The sequence below is a fragment of the Ciconia boyciana genome, chromosome 23 (genome assembly GCF_034638445.1).
Source record: "Ciconia boyciana chromosome 23, ASM3463844v1, whole genome shotgun sequence".
Classification (NCBI taxonomy): Eukaryota; Metazoa; Chordata; class Aves; order Ciconiiformes; family Ciconiidae; genus Ciconia; species Ciconia boyciana.
Genome location: NC_132956.1, coordinates 5,047,129 through 5,064,855, shown reverse-complemented (window position 1 = coordinate 5,064,855; position 17,727 = coordinate 5,047,129). Strand labels below are relative to the sequence as shown.

Here is a 17,727-nt window from a genome sequence, read left to right as displayed (position 1 = left end):
ATCCTTTTGCAAAAGCCATTGAAATCCTTGCTCTGCCTTGATGGCTTGCAAAAACGGCGCGTCCCCGAGCAGGGCATGATCCGGCCCATGCCATGAGGCAGCTGGCAGAGGGGGAGAGGCAAGGCAGGACATGTCCCGCTGCTCTTCCCGTCCCCCGTCCCAGGGAAACGGCAGCCTCTCGAGGTGGGAGGAGGCAGCAGTGCTTTAGCAGCACAAAGTGCACGTGCTTTAGCAGCGAGCTACGGTCGGGATGCTGCGGGATCGCTAGCAAAAACTTTGTGCAATAAAGCGAAGCAGCTTGGGAGAAGCCCAGAGGTGACAGGGTGGGTGCTGAGCTCAGGGTGCCCTCCCAGGACACATGGGGTGCTGCTGGGGTCCCTGGTCCCCTGGTATGGGTGCTCCGGAGCAGAGCCACGGCCCCAGGCTCAGGGCGTGCTCGCTGCCAGGGCTGCTCCCTGTGCCTGGGCAGAGCCGAGTCCCAGCCCACGGGGCTGTGGGGAACGTCGTGACCGTCATCCCAGCCCTGAGTAAGGCCGGAGGATTTCACCTGGCATCTGCCTAATTGCTGGCTTTAACTCTGCCGTGAGAAGAGCCCAGAAATCCCCAGCGCGGGAGTGGGGCTGGGACGGCAGCCCAGCTCTGCAGATCAAAGCACTAAGCCCCAGACCAGAACCCAAATCCAACACTAATCCCCCGAAGGATGTACGCGGTCCAGAGGAAAGCAAAGAGGAATGAGTAACCGGGCCAGCACTCCTCCAGCAGCCGTCGTGGGAGGGCTGAGAAATGCTGGCGAGCAGGGAGAGGTGATGTCCCCGGGCAGGGCAGGGTGCCAGGGTCCCGCCGCCCCTTACCTTGGCAGTTCCTCTCATTGATGAGCAGCTTGTAGCCCTTCTTGCAGCTGCACTCGAAGCTGCCCACCGTGTTCCTGCAGATGTGGTCGCAGCCGCCGTTGTTGAGCCGGCACTCGTCAATGTCTGGGGGGGACAGGGGACATGTGTCAAGCCCCGGCCGGGACGCTCGGTCGGGAGAGCAGGGTCCTCCCCTCCGGACACCGTCCCCACCAGGAGCCGGCAACCAGGGGAAACCCTTTGGGCTCTGATGGCCACCGGGGGAACGTGGCTGCTGGCTTTATCTGGGTGCATCTGGGGAGCCGATGCATGACACTGGGGACACTGGGGAAGGCCAGGGCTCCTGGGCTTGAGTCCCCTTGGAAGTTTTAATTTTTAATTTCTTTAATTTCTTTAATTTTTAATTTCTTTTAATTTCAAAACTTTTAATTTCTGCAGGTCTCAGCATGCCCCGGAGCAGAGCCAGGAGCCAGGGTCTCCAAAAGAGCCTTGCAGCTGGGGGAAAGCACCAGACCAGAGTCTGCAGAGTCACAGGTTTGGGCTAGGGGCTACTTTTGGGGATCAGGAGCAGCAGGAAGAAAGAGCAAGCTGGGAGGGGAAACTCCCTCCTTCAAAAACAGCCACTCGACAAAATAAATACTTCTCAACCCTCACCTCTCTGCTTGCCATCTCCTTCCTGCCATAATCAAAGCTAAAAATGACGATGCACAATAACTGCAAAGAGCCCCACCAACCTGGAAAGAGGCTGGGACTTTGTTTTGGGTATTTTTTTTTCCTTTTTCAGCTAATCACAAAATTTACTGCTAGGAAATGACCTGTAAAATGTAAGGCGACCAGGAAGAAGCAGTTGCCTTCCCCATCCCTCCATCCCCCAGCCACCAACGCCGGGGCGGCAGCTCTGCCTCTCTGGGGCTGGGGCTTTCTTTTTACAGCTGCGAGGGAGCGAGCTGTAAACCAGCCCGCAGCCGTAATAAAACCCCCAGACGCAGGGGACGTGGCTAGGGGTTATTGCACGTTCCTGGAAACTGCAGAATTGCAGAAGCGGGGGGGATGCCCTGATAAAATACCAGGGGGCAGGGGGTTTCTGGAAGCAGTCAGGAGGTAGACAGGCAGCTCGCAGTGGGATGGGTTTTCCTTTCAACCGGGGTCAAGTTCCCGGAGCTGCCGAAAGACACAACGCAGGCGCTGGCCAGCCCCGGGGTCACGGCGTCCCCTTGTCCGGGGAGGGGGGGGCAGGTTTGGGGTGGCTGGGGTAACCAGTCTGGACGGCTCCCCCTTGCAGAGGCAGGGGGACGGGGATGCCGGTGGGAGCGTGCAGCGGCATGCGGCATCCCGTGGTGTCCTCCCTCAAGGGGGACATGGTGCTTGGACCCGGCTGGACGGTGACCACAGAGGGACTCACGCATCTCCGATTCCCAGAGCGGGTGTGGATTTCCTGCACACCCAGTCCCTCCCCACGGGGAAACTGAGGCAGCGGGGTGGAGCGAGGCGGGACGGGACCCTCCAGCCCCACAAGTGCCATGCCATCCCCTCCGCCTTGGCCTGACCCCGCTTTCCTCCTCCCCGCTTCCCGGGGGAGCGGGGCCGATCACGGTGCCTTTAGCAAGGCGGCTGTTTTCCCGCGCCGGGGGGTGATCCCCATCCCCACCCCACGGATGCAAACACCAAGCAAGCGAACGCCGCCGGCAACGTCAAACCGAGCTAAAACCGAGCCTTTTCTAAGGGCACCGAGGACACAACGGGGGGTCTGAGGCACCCGAGGGTGCGCAGTGAACGCCCTGGCCCCGCGTGCACCCACCTACCTTTGCACGTCTTCCTGTCAGGCTGGAGCATGAAGCCCATGGGGCAGCTGCAGTGCACGCCCGTGGCCGCGTCGTGACACTTGCTGTCGCAGCCCCCGTTGTTCACAGCACACGTCTCTGCACAGAGAGGGGAGAGAGCGGCCGGGGTGAGGGACCGGTGTTTAACAGGCTGGAGGGGCTCCTGCCACCCAGATGTCCCCACGCCACCCAAATGTCCCCACGCTGCAGCCTGGGAGAGACAGCGAGCGTGAACCTCCCTGCAGAACCCCCTGAAACCGCCCCTGGCTTTTCACGCAGCAGTAACGAGGTCACGGAGCCGCCGAATTAATAAACACCCCGGACAGAGAGCGCAAGGGCCGGGGCGAGTAAGGCATTAATGTTTGGTGATCCCACAGCATCTTCCGCCTCCGCAGATGACCCGGCACTCGTTGCCTTTCCCGTCGCCCCGCCACACACCCAGGTGCTGCTCCCCGGGGATTTCAGAGGTGAAATAAGGGTGCCTGTGATTCACCCGAGGTTGCAGGCAGCGCTAAGGCAGGAAAAAGCACCCAGATTTCCTCGTTCGCCGTCCAAACCCCTGTGCAACCCTCCCGCCTTCCAACAACCTGCTCTTATATACCGGGTATCTGCATCTAAGGTAGAGAGGGGAGCGGGCATAGCCCTGTTCCCTTGTTAGAGGATGCTTTATTAATCGCAGGCAGGGAGCAGAGCGGTGCCCGGCCGTCCCGGGGAGGACGAGGTCGGGGACACGGGCAGGGATGTGCAGGCAGAGCCACTGCCTGTTGTGAAACAACTGACACTCGGGGCGCTGGGAAAAGCGGAGGTGGTTTGACGGAGGCTCTTTGCTCCCGAAACTTGTCAGCTTTTCAGCTGACGGAGGGAAAAGCGGCTTCGTGGGATTAATCCTGCTGCGCTCAGCCCCCACGCTGGCATCGGGGCCACGTGTCCCCCGAAAACAGGGTCTGGTGGAGTCCAGCTTTGGCAGCTCCAACGCGGAGGAACTGAATTTCCAAGTGACAAAGTCACAGCACTTGCTGCGCAAAACGCAGCCAGAGCCAGGTCTCGCCGGGGGTGCCCAGGCTGTGGCTCCCCGGGGATGCGGGTGCACAGTGCCGGTCCCCCGGTGGGATGGCGGGGGGGGTCCCGGCCCCCTCGCTGCCACTGCTACCACCAAGCCACAAAGCCACGGGTGACCCCACGCCGCCGGTCCCTAACCGTCACCCGCCGCTCGGGCACGCCGGCCAGGCCAGTGTCGCGGGCTAATCTGGGAGACGCTTCACATAATTAGAACACACACACAGAGGCAGGCAGCATCAGTGGAAAAAAAATCCGATTTAAAAAAAAATGCTAATTATTTCAGCATTATCAAAGTCAGCTGTTGCTGGTAGGACTAGAAGGGACACTAATTTAAACGAAGCATTTTCAGCTTGACAGCTTCCCTGTGAGATCAATCCTCAATTTCGGTCCTAACCACCAGAACAATGGTTTGAAGTGCATTAAGTTGTTCACAAAGGATAATAAAATATTCCTTTCAGAAGGCTGGTTGCTTGGATAAATGAGGCATTTGGGCTTCAAGGAACCCAAGATGAAAATGCCTTGAAGAAATTCCTTGGAAAGAGCAAATCCCAGGTTCTCCCGCTCTTCGTGAGCGCCGCATGGGGTGGGAATGACTGAACCATCGAACCATTTGCCGCAGGGCGAGGGAGCTGGGATCACTCTGTGCTCATCTTGCCGCTGCTATTTTTATGATGTCCCATAATAAGAGAACAAAAGGGACCGTTTTATGAAATTAATAGCCCGCACAATTACAAAACTTAACAGCAAGGAAGGGATTTCTGCCGATATTATTCCTCCAGCCAGGTCCTCGCGCCGCACACAGCCCAGCCACGCCGGGACCGTCCTCCCCCCCGCGGTGCTGGGACGAAGAGCGTGGTGCAGGCAACACCGCGCCGAAAGGAAGGGAAACTTTCTGGAAGCCCAATGAATTATTTAACGCCAGCCTTTGTTCCAGCAGCTGATGCAGATGCAGCCTAGGGAGAATTGATTTCACAGCGTTGCCACTGAGATGAGATGATGGGCTTGGGGTGGGTGCTGCTTTCGGCAGGACCAAGGAGCCGGAGAAGTGGCTGCACCGGGGAGGACGGGGCTGTCTGGGGAGTGCGGTGCCCTGGGCACGCTTCACCATGGTCAGAGCCTCCTCCAGTGCTGCAGCACTCATCTCCCCCCCCAGCCCCTTTGCACCTTTCGGAATTTCGGCTGAGATGTAAAGCAAACCCTACCCGCCATCCCGTGCAGGATGCGGCCGGTGCCCGGGGCGTGCCCGGGGTGGGAGCTGAGCCAGCACGACTGGAGCCCCACCACAAACCCCTTTGCAAAGGGGGGACCGTGTCCTAGGCTTGCAAAAAGCTTGGAGGGGGCTGCTGGTGTACCTGCGAAGCAGCGGAGGTCGGGCGGCGTGGGGCCAGGTGCTGGAGCGGGGCCCCGGCAGAGCGGCATTGTTTGGCAGCGCCGGCAGCCCAGGGGCTGCTCCCACCCTGGCGCGAGCCAGCGTGACTCACCCAACCACACAGGGCTTTGGCGAGGGCCTCCATCGCTCGGGGAGGGAGAAGACAAAGCAGCTTGCACGCACACACACACTCTTTCCCACCCTCCTCCGTCCCAGCTCCGGTCTCGCTTCCCAACCGCCGTGCCATGGAAATCTTCGCCCCACTCGGCACCCTTCGCTGCGCCGGCTGTCACCGGGGACCGACGGAGCCCCTGCCCGTGCCCCCGCAGCACCCTGCCCGCACACGCTCCAGCTTCGCCTCCACCTGCCGGGAAGCAGCGATCGCAGCGGGATTGCGATCCCACGAGCCTAAGGAGACAATTGCGCGGTAATCAGAGGGATTACAGCCAGGTTGGCTGGAGCGCGGTGATGGCGCGGAGCTGGGGGTCCCCCCTTCTCCTGCTCCCGGGATAAAGGCTCTGCAGAGCCCCCTGAAAGCCACGGTTGGTGCTCCCTGCCTCCGGTGAGCTGCGGACCCACAGCTCCTCCTGGATGTGCTAGGAGTTTGCATGCACCCAGCACATCCATGAACAAGATTCCCCGCCGCAGACAAGTCGCTGCGCCTTCAGACTGCCTCAGTTTCCTTGTTGGTGGAGCAGAGGCGTCGCCTTACCTTTGTGAAGGGCTTAGAGACCTGTCAGAGGTTGCAAAGAAATCCTCAGGGAAGCAGCTGAGGTGCCCAGCCCAATTGCAACTCTGCAAATTTGCTGCAGCTCTGCAATTTGCTGCGGCTCTGGGCTGGGTGCCTCTGAGCACGGTTAGCAGCTTTGCTGGGCCAAGCCCTGGGACGCTCTGAACGTCCCCGCATCCGCAGAGGGGACCGTCCGTGAGCGGGTGGGCTCCGGGAAGGGGTAACTTGGGGAGCGCACAGCCGCATCCCCACCGCGCAGCCACGGCAGACCGCTGCTAGCCCCTCTTGGGCTTGCTTGGCGGCGGTGGAGAGGGCAAAACCATTGCTGCAGCCACTGGAAAGCGGATTATCACCCCCTGCACCGGGCTGGATCGACCAAAGCAACGCGAGAGCCCCCGCCTCATGCAAGCGCAGCCAGGGGAGGGTTTCTTTCTCTGTCCCCCAAAAGCAAAGTCCGCTTGCAGCCCGAGGCCAGGCTTGCTCTGCGGGGTTTAAAAGCAGCAGTGGGGGACAGGGTTAGTGAGGCATGCGGTTAGCGCGACAGCTCAGCCCCCCGAGCCTGGTTATGATCTCGAGATGAGAGACAGTCTACGGTTAGACCCCTTCGTAGAGATAGAGAGAACAAAAATATTTACCATTAGAAAACGTCTCAAGGATAACGTGTTGCTGGAAGTGTCTCTCCCCTGTTTAACATTATAAAAAAGTGATTTAGAAACAGTGCCCAGCAAGGAGCTCGGTTGGTGTCACACGTCAATGGGTTCGACTCCGCTGCCTTTCCAGCCTGGTGGAAATTGTCCCTTTGGGTTTTTTCTCCCCCCTCCTCCCAAAAGAGCCAAAACCCGAGGTTTGGGTGCGGTGCTATCGACTCCTCCATCACCTTGTCCGAAGCATCCCGTGCCCCGCAGCCTCTCCAAACCCCCTCCGGTTTTTCACACTGCATCGTGCTGGCCGGAGCCCCATGCGAGAGGGAGGAAGCACGTTACGAGGAGCGTTAGTGCAGCCCATTAGTCTCGGGAACCAGGTCCTCGTCCTCGCTGGAGCAAAACCAGCGCGTGCTGGGGTGGGTTGCAATCCCTGAGAGGAGCCGTATGGACACTGCACGGCCGTGGGCTGCAGGAAGGCGACCGTGTCCCGCTGGTGGCACTTGCACCACTTGGATTCAGCAGCCAAGCTGGTGGTGAGCCCAAATTTTGGGTAAGCTTGGGCTGCTCAGCCTCACCCGTGCGTCGGCACTCCCGGGTGCAGGAAGCCCCGGTGAGGCACAGCACAGCCCCAGGGTGCTGAGCACCCAAGGGAGCGTGTGGGATCCTGGGGGGTACAAACGGCCAAGAAGGGGCTGAGAGCAGCCCGGGCAAAGCTACAGACCCCAAAATCAGTGCTAAAACACCCAGGGATCACTTTTGGGGATTGCCTCAAAAAATTAGCTTGAGCTTTGCCCTGCAAAGGAAACTCTGCCTGGCACCACTCATCCATGGCTGGGAGATGTCACTCCTTCATCCCCCTCATTCTGGGGAGGGGACAAGGCACCCCAGCACTTGTTTTTGCTCCCGCATGGGGACAGAGCCCCGTGGAAGTGCTGGACCAAAGCCGGAGAGCCCTCGGGTAAGCACGGAGCTGGGGTTCTTGGGCCACGTGGAGCCCGTCACCCACGGGACCGAGCAGAGACGAGCACATCCCTGCTTAATGAGAAACGACGCCGGGTCCACACGGAGGGGAGGATGGTGGAAGGGGAAAAGAGGGGAAACGCAACCCCCGGCTGTGCCTGCGCTGTCCTGGGGGGCTCAGGCTGAGGGCAGGGATACAGCAGCCGGGACACGGGGTGCCAAGGCTCTGCAGGGACCGTGTCCTCCTCAGGGAGGTCGATGTGCATGGAGGAGCATGCGTGGCATGCCCATGGCCACCCGCCTCGCGTGCCTGTGCCCTGCTTTCTCCTTCCCAGAGCCCTCCCAGACCATGGTCCCTTCGCTCTGGTGTCCCCAGCATTGACCCGGCAGCGGGGTCCAGCACAGCCCCGGCTCCCAGCACCGCTCCCGACACTGCCGGCTTCACAAAGCTGGGGAGCATCGGCAGAGCCGCCGCAAACCGCCTGGGCGCAGGTCAGGAAATCAGCCATAAAACTTGAGCTGAGTTTAGTTTCCTTCTCCATCTAATCGTATTTCCTCCCCATCCACCACCTCCCGCTCCGCCGGTGCTCGCTGCAAGCGGGGGAACGGCGACAGCCCTGCTGCACCCCAAATATCGGCGGGAGGGAGCTGCAATGATGCCCTGGCTTGCAAATCTTCCCGGAAAGCCAAAATCTGTATCAACTGCGACAGGCTGGTTTGCACCTCCCTGCGGGCGCTGCATCCTGGGCTGCTGGAGGGCGATTTTATGTGTTTTTTTTTTTAAAAAAAAAAAAAGGCTACTTTTCGAGCATAAATATAAATATATAAGGTCATCGGCCTCCCCTCCCGGCTCCCCCTCCCCCTCGAGCCTGCAGACATTTTGGGAGCCATTAGGGCTGGCCCTGCTTTGCTCAGAGGCATGTTATTCATTATCTGCATTTTTAAAAGCAGCAATAAAAAGCGGAAAAATGAAAAACACCGGCCGTGGCCTAATGAAACTGTCATTCAAAGGGGCTGATCGTGCTTCCTGCCGCGTGGTGTGATCTGAAGGGAACCTGGACCAGGGGCCTGTCCCGGCAGCCCATCAAACGCACCGCGTACAATTTCAAAGCCCATGGCCCGGGGAGCGAGTTTGCGTTTCCCCTCGCTGGAAACTTTATTCCCCTTGAAATGATGAAATATTTCAGAGGAAATGGGGAAGGGGCGGCGGAGGGAGCACTGGGGAGGGGGGAGGGCTGTTTGCTGAGCCCCGGCTGTAAAACAAGAAAGGGTGGTTATAAATATCCGAGCAGGTACCTCGGCCGTAAATCTGCCGGCGGGGCATCCCCGTGGGGCGGCCGCCGGCTCCCAGCGGCCGGAGCACAATCCCGCAGTGTTCCCGCGGTGGGGCTGGGGGGCCGGGAATCTCCCGGGGGACGCGGGAGCCGGGCGGGCCCCTTCCTGCAGAGAGGGGGCTGCAGGCCTGCAAGGGGTGCAAAAGGCACGGCGGTGGGTTTTGGGCTGGCGCTGCTCCTAAAATCCTCCATCGCGGTGTTTCATTTTCCTCGGGAAGGTGGGTGAGGGGAGAGCTCCCGGGGATGTTGCGGCTCTGGTGGGAGATGCCTCCCCAGCAGACACGGCGCACGGCGCGGGGATGAAAGGGGAGATTTTGGCACCAAGGCCATGAGGACGAGCGATTTCGGAAATGCCCAAATCCCAACCCTCACGCCTGTGGCACCTGGGGTCCAAGCGCTGAGACCCTCCGGCGACCGGACCCCTCTCGAGCATCCCCCAAATCATGAGATGCTTTGGCGAGCTGCTCTCCCACCCCTCGCAGCCAGCGGGTCAGAGCATCATTTTGGTACCAAACCTCCCCGAGTCCTCGCACCAACACAGACAACACGCACGCAGGGACCCCTGTCCAGGACGGAGCCGTTTTTGGAAAGCGCAGAGGGTTTTCTGTTCAGGCACAGCAGGGACACGGGAGCCAAAACCTCTCTCTTGCTTTCAATTCCTTTTTCTTTTTTATTTTGCAATAAGAACTCAAATGTCTAGAGCAATTTGTGGACTTAATCACTCCCCGAATGTAACATTTTTTTAAATCAAATCAGCTGTTAAACAGCACAAGCATATGAAACCAGTAAAACTTCTATCTCTGTTTGATGTTTTACAATTTGAAAACACACACAGGAAAAGGACAATTTTGGGGGTGGTTGAGTTGTCGGGTTGTTGGGGTTTTGGGGTTTTTTTTGCAAGACAATTGTTCCTGAGCCGAGGCCCCACAGTGCCAAGTCGGAACGGATCACCTCAGCCAAATCTGTCCCTCCCCGAATGCTGCCGGTGACAGTGACAGTGACAATTTCTAGCATGGGGACATCCTCACCCCTCTCACTCCAGCGGCATGGAGGCAGGCAGGGACCCCTGCCTGCACCCCGGCACAACCGACCTGTCCCCAAACGTCCCCTCAAGCATCCCCGCGGCCACTTTTGCTCCCCACGGTCGAGCAGCGATGCATCCCTGAGCATCGGTACCCGCAGCATCCCTCACACACGCACCATTCCTCCGATCCCAGCAAAAGGAAACGCCGCATCCCCAAAGCTTGAAGAAAAACCAACCCCTTCATCAGGCCAAGAGCAAATTGCCCAGGGAGGAAGACGAGCCACCCCGCACCCCGACCCCCATCCCCGCGGCCAGGCAATGGCTCGCACCTACCTATGCACGTCACCCCGTCGGAGTGCAGCAAAAACTTGACGTGGCAGCCGCACTTGGGCCCCTGGTCGGTGTCGTCGCAGGTATGCTGGCAGCCCCCGTTCCCGTAGTTGCAGGTCACTGCGGGAGGCAAAGCACTGGCCGTCACCCGGGGCCCCGGCCCTGCATCCCCAAGCGGTAGCATAAATCCAGCTTGGAAAAACCTCGTCCGTACCCTCGGAGAGATCCCTCCTTCCTGGATAATTTCTAAAGCCCTTCAACTTTCCCTGCGGGAGCTTGGCAGATGCAAACTGTTATGTGGTTTCTCGCGTCTTCCCTTTGCATATCTGCTAAATGCCACCGGCGGAGCCCGAGCAAAGGGGTCCGCTGGCCTGGTTGCCCCTGACCCTGGGTCTGGTGTTACAGGGGAAGGGTGGGACTTTCCTGAGGTCTGGAATGACTCAGGTGCTCCTGGAAATCCCTGCCAGCCCTCCCCGGGGGGCAAGGCGTACCGCTCATTTAGCTTGGAGGGATAATAGGCTCATAGGATTAAAACTCCATTTCATCAGCGATTTTACACGTTTGCTGCAGACAGCAAATGAGGAACAAAATAAAAATAATTGCATAAACACATACATATCTATTTAATAACCCTGGCAGTGCCAGCGAGATGCTGGCAGGAGATCAGACAGGCTGAGAGCACCGTGTCCCCCGGGGAGAGGATTCCTGCGCTCCTCCCGTGCCGATCGCCCTCTCCTTGTTCATCTCCCTTGAGAAAGCGAAACGGTGGGACAGGGACAGGGTATGCTGTGCCTCTGGGACCCCCTTTAACTGCCATTTCAGCCCGCTCAGTGTAAGGGCACGATGTCTCGTGGCGACATGGCAGAGGGGAATGCCAGGAGCCTTGCCAGGAGCACGGGCAACGGAGGCAGGGCCAGGCATGCCAGAGGAAAATTAAGCCAGAGGGCTTCAGGCTCAATAAATCAACTAGTACCAGGGGGGTCAGGGCTTCGCAGCAGGGCCAGGAGGGGTCTGTACCACTGGGACAAGGTTAGGGGTCCCCGGGATGCCGCGTCCCCATCCCTGGAGGGCTCCTTACGTTTGCAGTCGCGCTGGTTCTTGGTGAGCTCGAAGCCGGGGCGGCACTCGCAGGCGATGCCCCCCTTGGGGGTCTCCCGGCAGATGTGGGCACAGCCGTGGTTCTTGTTCATGCAGTTCATTCCTTCTAAAAGAGAGAAGGAAGCAAAGAAAAGCTCCAAAAGCTTGCTGGCACTGGTCCACAGAGGCAGAAGGATGTCTGAGGTGGAATGGGGATGGAGAGATGGGGGCAACAAGGGGAAAACCTTGCAAGCGAGGACCTTAGGGGGGACAGGATAACCCCGGGCAATGCCTCGAAGGGCAGCACCTCCTAGCACAGAGCTGCTCGGGAAGGTGGACAAAGCCACCCTGGAGCCTTGAACCTTTGATTCCCTCCCACTGCCTTGGGTAAGACCCCACTCCCACGCCTTGGGGCAAGCGGCGGGCTCGGAAGCTGCTGCTGCCCACCGGCCCTTCCTGGCACCGACGGGACGGAGCGATGCAGCTTCTTTTTGGAAGACGAGGAGGACAGGGTGAGCACGGTTGTGATTACAGACCCCCGGGCGGGCAGTCGTGGCATTGTTCAGCAGAGCAAGGAAGGGTTTTGGAGGGGCAGAGCTGGCTGCCGGCGGGGACAGCCCTGGAGCTGCTCCGCCAGGATGAGCCCCGGGGCTGTGCCCACAAGCTACAGGATGCATCGACGGCTCGGGGAGGATTCACAGGCTGGCAGCGCCTGGGGAACGAGGGGTTGGGGAGCTGCTGGTTCCCATTATCGGAGCTGCCATTTCACCCTCGCCGACCTGTCCACAGCCCCCTCCCGCCCCAGCCTCTCTTGGGGCACGGGGACACCCAGCTGCAGAAAGCCGGGTTCAGCAGATGCCGAACGGGGCATTGACGGGAGTTTATGAGACATTTAACAAACCCCACAGCAAGCTGGGGATGGCCCTCCAGGAGATGCAGCTGCCTGCTCAGGGCCTTTTTCTGGCAGAAGGAGGGGGTCAGCTCCTTTCCAGGCACCCGGTGCTGAGCCCACCGTGGGGTGAGTGATGCCGGCATCAGGATGGGGAACTGGGCAGAGCTGCAAGCCCATGGGCTGCCAAGAGCCTGGGGCAGGAGGGTGAGGGAAGGTCTTTATGGGGTCAGGGCACCTCGAAGGAGGATGCTGAGATGCACCAAGCATGCACGGGAAGGGTTAAAAACCCCAGGCTGGAGCCTGTGGGTGTCCCAGGCTGCTCCCCATCACCTGCCCAGCAGATCCCGCCTGGCCCTGCTCCAGGACAGGGCGATCATCTGTAATTGCAGTGGCAGGCAAGCCCTCTGTAATTAGAGCCTCCCGCCTCCAACCACACCAGCCCTCCCTTCCCTGGCCTCCCGTGCCAGGGCTGGGAACCCCCAACCTGCGGGGAGCCCTGCTCTGTCCCCCTGGCACCCTCCAGCCTGCCCCGGGGCCGGGATGCTGCTGTGAGCCCCCACGCTCCACCCAGCCCTGCCCTGGGACCCCCTGTGGCATCGCATGCCCCAGGGACGTCGGGGACAGCCAAGCATGCTCAGCCTCTCCTCTGAAGAGTGGCTTTTCTCTCCCCCTCTTTTTTATTGCTGCTCTTTACTAGCTGGCAGCATCTCCGCTGCGTCCCGGGTACCATGGCGGACACAGAGACCTCCAAGGCTGGCCCTGCCCTGCCGCACCGCTGCTCCCCTGGAGATGCCACCTTCCAGAGAAGCCAGATCGCAACGGCTGGCAGTCTGCAGAGATCCCCTGGCATGTCCCAGCAGAGACGCAACCTCTGGCGTCCGTGTGTCCTGGCTTCCCTCCAGGCCAGGACGGCCACATGCTGTTTTCCTAAGGCTCCCCAGGCAATTCCACCCGGGCTCGGCATCCTCCTCCGCTGCACGATGCCGGGACAGAGCAATCCCTCGGTGCCTACAGCCACCACCCGGGAAGGGAGGCCTTGAGCTTTGCACCCCCTTTAATCCTTCCTCTCCCTGCAACATCATCATCTGCTCTTGCACCGGCACCATGCGAGGACCCTGCTCGCCTCTTTTGCTTTCGGTGGCTCCGCTGTCATCATCGGGCTGAGCGCGATGGGGTTTAAAGGCACCGATACCCCAGCGAGCCCCAACCCTTGGCCTCTCCTTACTGGGAGGGACTGGCCAGTGTGAGGGAGAGGGTCACGGTGCTGCCGGAGCGGGGTCCTGGGATCCATCCCCTGGGTCTCCCGACCCAGCAGCATTTCATCCCCTCTGCATCAGGAGGGAGAGAGGAAAGCAAGAGGGAGATTAGGAAACAGAGGAAGAGCAGAGGGAAAGGAGAAAGCCTCCTGCCAGGGTAGAAGAGAGACAAGGAGCTGGCAAGGACCCCAGAAGGAAGGAAGCAGCCGTAACCTTGAGGTTTAGCACTCCAATACTGAACGCAGTATTGCATTCAGTATTGGCAGTGCCCACAGAGCCAGTAAAGTCAGAGCCGGCTTTAACATCGGACCCCAACTTGTCCTCAGCTCTCCGCCTTTTCCAGGCTCACAGCCCGGGGACCAGCTGCAACCCTCCCACCCCTTGTCCTCAGCAGCCGCTCCTGAGCCCGAGCTCAGGGACCACGTAGCAGCTACGAAATCAATCTCAGGGAGCAGAAGCGACACAGACATCCCTGGGCCAACAACGCTCTGCAGCCGTTCAGCTCAGAAACCAGCTCAAAACCCAGCACCTGCGTCCCTGTCCCCAGTGGGGACCACCCACGGCGTCACTGGAGGGACGGAGCAGCCAGCTCGTCCCTCCCAGGCACGCAGGGGACGGGGACATGGGAGATGCCACCGCGGCCGCTGGGCTGGGTGAGGTTCTCCGGGGAGCTGGAGGGACCGACGCAGCTGGGAAGGGGGAAGGAGGAAAGCAAAAACACTCAGTCGGCTTTGCCAAGCAGGGAGATAAAAATCAGCAGAGATGCAAAAATCTCTCATTTCCTCCTATTTTGGCTAAGAGATTGCTCCAGACGGCAGCAATTTAGAGCTGATATCGAGACGAAGGGCTCGGTGCTGCGCAAGACCTGGCAGGAGAAGACGAGTCTTGCAGGGTGGCGTGAGGATCTCCGGGTACTTTTTATTTAATAAAACGCTCTGGATACAGGATTAATGTCCTCCGTTCAGTATTATTGTGCTTAAGGGGCCTGTGAGGGTTTTGTTACGGAGATGTTTATTAGCCTCACAGCATCCTCTCCCAATGTGCTCAGAATAAATTTGCTTTTAAGTTTGCAACACCGAGAAGGGTCACAAACCAGCACCCAAAGCCAGGCACCATGCAGAGGGCGGCCAGGGGCGATGGGGGACAGACCTGCCCGACAGATGCAGGGGATGGAGGGTGCCCCGGGGTGGGGAGACGGCGTGCACTAACCTTCGGGGCGCTGGATGCAGGTGTGCTGGTTGTCGCTGAGGAAGAAGCCCTCCCGGCAGAAGCACTCGTAGCTGCCCATCATGTTGACGCAGGTCTGCTGGCAGCCGCCGTTGCCCTCCGAGCACTCGTCCAGGTCTGCAAAGGGAAGGTGGCAGGGGGTGAGCGTGGCTCCGTGGCACGCCGAGGGAAGGGGGAACCGGGTGTGACAGATTTGCTAGGTAGCAGATTATTTCTGCTTTACATCCGTGATCCCCCAGCTAGAAGAAAGGGGGATGCTTTAGGGCTGCAGGGGATGAAGGCAAAGCACACCAAGGGGTGGGTCGCAAAGGCCATAAGGCTTCCCTGGCTGATGGGCAAAAAAAAGTCCAGCCTCATTTTACAGGAGGGAACACCAAACCACAGAGAAAGGGATTCTCCTTGTCCCGGGACCCCCAAAGCACCCAGGATGCTCGGCCAGGATGCCGGCTGCAGCTGCCCCCCTCCCAGCCCCTCCGAGCCTGTCGCCGGCTGGGGATGCCTGCACTTCATTAGGGGGAGCTGGGAAACCTTAGCCTGGAGCGGGGATAATTACTTGTAAGGAGACTCAAATCCCCAGCAGCTCTGCTGCCCTCGTGCCTGTTTTGGTTTAACAAACCAAGGCTGGAAGGGGCCTGAAGCGCACACCCGTGGCAGCGGCAATGCCCTCGGCCGGGGCTGCTCCTGCTCTATCCCTGCAAATCCCTCACTTAATGAAGAGCAACAGCCCACTGCTCTCTCCAGGGAGTTTCTGGGGACAGCGGTCCAAGCTGAACCCGCCGGTGCCCCGAGGTGCCAGAGCAACCAGGATGCTGGGCTCGGGCAGAGAGGCAAACCTCCGCCGCAGCCGCCCCTGCCCCCTCCGCCCGCGGTCCTGGGGCCGGGCAACGGCGTCGGGTCGGGGAGCGAGGGGCCCCGTGCCAAAGAAAACCTCCCGTGAACTCCAGTGTTGCAGAGCCGGCGGCCGAGGGGAAAGCTGAGCCCCGTCAGCATCGGCCACTGGAAACGCCAGAGTAGTGGCTCGGTGACGGCGGGTGACGGGGGGGCTCCCAGCCCTGGCCCCCCAGCACCGCCCTCCTCCCTGAGCAGCACGGCACGCACCGAACCCCCTTGCTTTTGGGCAAAGAGATGGACGGACTGACGGATGCCCGAGCAGCGCGGGTGCCTTGCACCGTGCCCCAGCTCCAGGCAAGCCCCGGGGGATGCTCAGAAATCAAAGCAGGGCTGCAGCTCCAGCTGGAAACTGCCCCGGCAGCAGAGCCCAGGAGCACCCCACAAACCCGCTACCTTGGGAAGGAGGTGTCGAAAACATCCCCTCACACCCGGGCGCCCGTGGGGCAGGCTAGGGCTGACAGGGGGCTGCAGCCGGGCACAAAAGGGACGTCCTCTGCGACGGCAAGAGGCTTGCGGCTTCCTCCGAGGCTCGTCCCAGCCAAGCTATGTCCCGCAGATGCCAATAACTCTCCTCAAATCCCCCCGCTTATAACAAGGGCTTAATGTCTAGCGACTTCTCCTTCAAGCTCCGCACAAAAATGAGGAGGCAGCCATTCAAACCTGGTGGCTGAAACGAGACTCCGCCGCTCTAATACCTGTTTTATTAAATACAACGGAGATGGGGAGAAGCCAGCAGGGCCCGTGTCAGGACAGGGGCTCAAATTCCTGTCCCGGTTCAAAAGGTTGCCCGGGGTGGGTGATGAGGGGGGCGGCGGGCTCGAGTGGGCTCGCACCCCAACCCACCTCCGGCTCGGCCACTGCCTGCGGTGCCAGCAAAGCCTGGGCATCACCCTCCGCTTTGCTCTGCTTCTCTTTCGTTTGGCTAAGCGGGGGTGCTTGCAGGCTGGGCAAAGCACGGTCAGGATGGGGGGGAAGGAGGATGGGGAAAAAACCTGCTGGGGGGGCATCTCTGCTGCCCCCCGAGAGCAGCCGCTGAGCAAACCCAGCCGGAGAGCCGAGGGTCTCGACATCCTCGGGTGTAAAATGGGCTCCAGGGGATAAACCTGCACCATCCCTGCAGCAAAGCAATGCGGCCGAGCTGCTGGGACGAGCCGAGGAAAGGCTCAAGGTGCGAGCCGGGGCTGCCCCCCCAGGTCCCCCCTCACCCGGCTGCTCCCCAGCCACCTCCATCCCCTCCCACCCAACTCTGTAAACACATGACGTCTGCGGCTCACCAAGCCCGGCTTTCTTTTCTTCTCCTCGGGCTCATCCTCCCCCGGGAGAGGAAGGCAGAGCCGCCCGCCCGCCCGCGCCTCCTCCCAGCTGTGTAAATCTCCCCCCTCCCCGAGGAGGCTGCAAAGATCCCGGTGATGGTGGTTAATGCAAAGCGTATGTGTCCATAATCCCTTCCCCCTCCTCCTCCTCCCAGTGATGAGCTCATTAATGACCCTTCTGCAGACACTAATTAGAAAATAGCATGAGCTCCAGGTGGAGGGAAGGCAGGCGGCCCCATGCCCCGGCGATCCCACCCGTGGGTGCCACGGGAGGAAGCGGGTGCCGGGGCGCGGGCAGCCCGGTCGGCCCCAGGGCTCTGCCGGGAGCTTTGGCTTCGCCGCGGCCGGATGGAGTTTGGGGCGGTGGGAAGTGGCGGGGAGGATGCACGGCCGCTCCGTAGGCAGATGCCGGGTTTGTCTTGGCCCGGAGATTATTTACCCAGTCCCTTCGCTGGTTCCCATCCCCACCGTATTTGCTATTAACTCATCTATTTTGGCAGGTGCAGGGCTGACCTCAAGCACGAGCCGAGCGAGCGGCAGGGCCCGGTTGAGTCCCACCGGCTGGTCCTGCCTTCGGCAGCAGAGCAGAGCTCCTGGTCCAGCCGCTCGCCGCAGCAGGATGCGGCCGCGGGGCGGCTGCGACTCACGCCCAGCGTCCCCAAACCCAACCCTCCCAGTCTTGCCTTACCCCAGCCTCCTCCAGTCTATGGATGGACCCATGGAGCAAGTTTTTCTCCCAGCACGGAACATCCTCCCTCGGCATCGCCCCCGTGCAACGGGGAGCAATCCCGTCCCTGGCGAGCCATCGCAGCACGGGACACGTCTGGCTTGCTGCCCTGGGAGTGCCACCACGGTCCCCCGGCTCTGCAACAGGCCTGGGGGGGTCAGAGCTCGGGAGGTGCCCGGCAAAGCAAGCCAGCAGGCTGGTGCCAAGGTGCCAGAGCCGCTGAGCG

General features: G+C 60.5%; 1 protein-coding gene across 2 annotated transcripts in view; it reads right to left on the bottom strand.

Moving 5' to 3' along the window:
* SCUBE3 (signal peptide, CUB domain and EGF like domain containing 3) overlaps positions 1-17,727 on the bottom strand; it is a 37,122-nt gene that overhangs the window by 8,623 nt on the left and 10,772 nt on the right. For both annotated transcript variants that reach the window (XM_072844632.1, XM_072844631.1), the window contains 6 exons: positions 14,553-14,687; positions 11,197-11,322; positions 10,122-10,238; positions 6,462-6,509; positions 2,651-2,767; positions 852-974 (listed from right to left, as the gene is read on the bottom strand). In XM_072844632.1, the coding sequence (XP_072700733.1) occupies positions 852-974; positions 2,651-2,767; positions 6,462-6,509; positions 10,122-10,238; positions 11,197-11,322; positions 14,553-14,687 (666 nt within the window). The remainder of the gene's footprint in view (positions 1-851; positions 975-2,650; positions 2,768-6,461; positions 6,510-10,121; positions 10,239-11,196; positions 11,323-14,552; positions 14,688-17,727) is intronic.